The sequence below is a fragment of the Cervus elaphus genome, chromosome X (genome assembly GCF_910594005.1).
Source record: "Cervus elaphus chromosome X, mCerEla1.1, whole genome shotgun sequence".
In the NCBI taxonomy this organism is placed as follows: domain Eukaryota; kingdom Metazoa; phylum Chordata; class Mammalia; order Artiodactyla; family Cervidae; genus Cervus; species Cervus elaphus.
In genome coordinates, this window is record NC_057848.1 from 88,711,257 (window position 1) to 88,714,966 (window position 3,710).

The window sequence follows — 3,710 nt, forward strand, 5'->3', positions numbered from 1 at the left end:
AGCTCAGCATTTGTGCATCATGTTTTTCTCCCTGGAGGCAGACCTTTCCAAGGCTCAGCCACCCTGGCCAATTTCCACTCCTCCATGGGACCAAGGCTCCTACCCTCACCCCAGTCACCCTTACTACAACAGTAAGGCCTCAGAGGCCAACCAGGCCCTCCACGAGCTTCCAAACTTAACACTGCTGTGGCCTCGTCAGAGAAGATGGGCAAACCTCAGGCCTCTCTTTTTATGGTCTTCCACAACAAGGGTCACCTCTAGGCTCTTCATTGTGTTCAGTATTTTAACATCATGAGCTACATTGTATTCACCCAAAGAAAGGTGACTGAGTCCTAATCCTGTTCTATGACTCTAGAAGTCCTAAGAATGGGGTCAAGGAAGCAGAGCAAGTACATCCATTCTCCCTGCACCACTCTGCCAGGAGCATATGGGGGCCAGCAGATGCTGGGCTGGTGACTGCTCAGTCTTAGAAATGTCATGTGTTGGGACCTGGGTGATAAGGCACTCATCTTTCTCCCTATACCTACTTCACTCGACACAGATCAGAAACAGCTCCCTCCAAGGATGCTGACTTGGGGAATCCAGTTAGCAATCACCATGGAAAAGGTCCTCAGGTGAAACTGGGCCATGGCCTTAAAATGTTCTGGCCAGGAAGTGCCGGCTGCACCATGAAGAACTTAAAATGTGCCTGTGTGTCAGATTAAGGAGCGCTAAAATTATGAGGAACAGAACTGCTATCTACTCAATATTCAACAGTTTAGATCCAGGGCTTTCAAAATTCTAGATACGACATAAAAAAGCTATCTGGGTATAAATGTGAAGCAGGGCTTGTTACAACTGCAATGTATCATGCCCTGAAACAGGGCGGCACCTCATTATTGCACACTGTCTTTGCTGGAGAGATACAAAACATCATTTTTCAGAGCCAGTCAACCCACTCCAGTGTTCCTGCCTGGAGAATCCCAGGGACGGGGAAGCCTGGCGGGCTGCCGTCTATGGTGTTGCACAGAGTTGGACACAACTGAAGTGGCTTAGCAGCAGCGGCAGCATCCCTCCATAGTAGACAGTGGACAAAGCAACACAGACAGACAAAGCTGACACCAGGGTCTCCCATATGCAGGTCCATCTGCCAAGGCCATTCATCTCCCTCCAAGCATGTCCAACTTGAGGGCCAACAGTGCTATTGTGAAGACACACAAGTCCAGTCCACTAAATGCCTTCAAGGAGTAGCATTTGCCATGTGTAAACGTCTCTCCTGTCGCTCTTCTCTGGATGTAAGAGGCTGAGAATGCTGATGTTTTGGCTCCCACAGGCTTGGATGAGTCCACTCCCCATGATGAATGTGACTGAGAACATAATGGTGACTACTGAAATCTGTCCATATTTCACAGAAAAAAAAAATGCAGCATGCTAAGATATGGACAACATCAGTGGAAGCCTAAGTGCTAAAGCTGGCCTGATTCCTTAGAAACAAGAGCTAGATCCCCCCATGAGTGGTCTGACTGAACTGGCTGTCTGAAGAGGGGATGGTTGGCATTGGAATTGCTAATCTGGGGGCTTGCCCTGGAACTGCATTCCCTGCCATGGAGCCATTAGGGATAGCAGTTGTGTTCAAGATACTAGGGGTCTCACTAGTAGCTTGTATTTTAAAATAGACTAAATAAAACACTGGTAAAACAACTCCAATTAGAAGCATGATAAAAACAGCATTCCACCACTGAATCCCACAGTCTGCACCATTTGTCAGTGTCTTTGGAGGAGCAGGAAGCAGTGGCTGACTGGAGGTCTCTATGGAGTAACTTTCACTCAAAAACATTTCTGACTGAACTGCATGTTCAATATTCTGGTCAATGCCCTTAAAGAAATCTGTCAGTGAGCTAGATGAGGCACTGGCATTGACAGCTGCTCTGTCTGGGTCTGGCTGCTCCTCGAAGGTCACTCTGGTCTCTGAAGATGAGTTCAGGAGGGGTCTGAGTTCTTTGTGGGTCTCTGTTAGGATCCCATGGTTTTTCACTGGAATCTTAATAGATTTTAAAGCATATAAGTCTTGTTCTCTGATGAAGTTGTTGACTTTCTTGATATCTGCAACTTTGCAGCCATACTGAAGAGCGAGCTTGTTGAGGTTGTCCCCCTGGGCCAGCTCCCACTGCAGCAGCACCACATCCCCTGATCCTGACCGGCGAGGGTGGTGGGCACCCTTCTTCTGGCCCTCCTTGCCCTGGGGCCGCAGGGCCACTCGGTGGGACTCTTCCTCAGAGGAGTCCTCGGAGTCCTCAACACCATTCTCAAACATGTAAATGTGGCTTGTCGGAGTCCTACAGACCACAGCTGGGCCTTGGAAGGTCTTGGTTATCACCTCCTTCTGCCTCATTTCCTTAACTCAGCACCCGGGATCCACCGAGACCCGCCGCTGCCGCCACCTGATTTTTTTTTTAAATCTATGCTCATCAGTGATACTGGCCTGTAGTTTTCTTTCTTTTCTTTTTTTTTTTTTTTGTGGCATCTTTGTCTGGTTTTGGTATTAGGGTGATGGTGGCTTCAAAGAATGAGTTTGGAAGTTCACCTTCCTTTGCAATTTTCTGGAAGAGTTTGAGTAGGATATGTGTTAGCTCTACTCTAAATTTTTGGTAGAAATTCAGCTGTGAAGCTGTCTGGTCCTGGGCTTTGGTTTGCTGGAATTTTTTTTTTTTTTTATTACAGTTTCAATTTTCATGCTTATGATGGGTCTGTTAAGATTTTGTATTTCTTCCTAATTCAGTTTTGGAAAGTTGTACTCTTCTAAGAATTTGTCCATTTCTTCCAAGTTGTCCATTTTATTGGCATATAGTTCCTGATAGTAATCTCTTATGATCCTTTGCATTTCTGTGTTGTCTGTTGTGATTTCTCCATTTTCATTTCTAATTTTGTTGATTTGTTTCTTCTCCCTTTGTTTCTTGATGAGTCTGGCTAATGGTTTGTCAATTTTATTTATCTTCTCAAAGAACCAGCTTTTAACTTTGTTGATTTTTGCTGTGGTCTCTTTTGTTTCTTTTACATGTATTTCTGCCCTAATTTTTAAGATTTCTTTCCTTCTACTAACCCTGGGATTCTTAATTTATTTCTTTTCTAGTTGCATTAGGTGTAGAGTTAGGCTATTTATTTGACTTTTTTCTTGTTTCTTAACTCTCTGGCATGCAATGAAGTGTCCAGTTGTGAGTTTTGAGATGTCAATGGGTTTTCGTGTGACTTTGGACAACCTGTAAATTGAAGCTCAGGGCTATGTTTCTGTGTTGCTGGTGAATTTGCGTGGTATGTCTTGCTCTGGAACTTGTTGGCTCTTGGGTGGAGCTTGGTTTCAGTGTAGGTATGGAGGCTTTTGATGAGCTCTTACTGTCTAATGTTCCCTGGAGTCAGGAGTTCTCTGGTATTCTCAGGTTTTGGACTTAAGCCTCCTGCCTCTGGTTTTCAGTCTTATTCTTGCAGTAGCCTCAAGACTTCTCCATCTATACATCCCCAATGATAAAACATCTACATTAATGATGAAAAGCTTCTCCACAGTGAGGGACACCTGGAGAGGCTCACAGTTACATGGAGAAGAGAAGAAGGAAGAGGGAGATAGAGCTGACCAGGAGGAGAAGAGCTGGAATCAAAAGGAGAGAGACAGACCCAGCCAGTAATCAGTTCCCTAAGTGTTCTCCACAGTCTGGAACACGCAAAGAGATTCACAGATT

At 45.2% G+C, this 3,710-nt stretch overlaps 1 protein-coding gene across 1 annotated transcript; it reads right to left on the reverse strand.

Annotated features, from left to right (window-relative positions):
- Positions 1 to 1,300: 1,300 nt before the first annotated feature.
- On the reverse strand, positions 1,301 to 2,398 carry LOC122690151 (lysM and putative peptidoglycan-binding domain-containing protein 4-like). Its single transcript, XM_043897166.1, has one exon. It carries the CDS (start codon positions 2,369 to 2,371, stop codon positions 1,478 to 1,480), a length of 894 nt encoding a protein of 297 aa, XP_043753101.1. The 5' UTR covers positions 2,372 to 2,398; the 3' UTR covers positions 1,301 to 1,477.
- Between the last annotated feature and the right edge of the window lie 1,312 nt (positions 2,399 to 3,710).

Excerpts from the sequence above, each read along its gene's own strand:
- LOC122690151 (XM_043897166.1), bottom strand. The coding sequence starts at position 2,371 with ATGAGGCAGAAGGAGGTGATAACCAAGACCTTCCAAGGCCCAGCTGTG.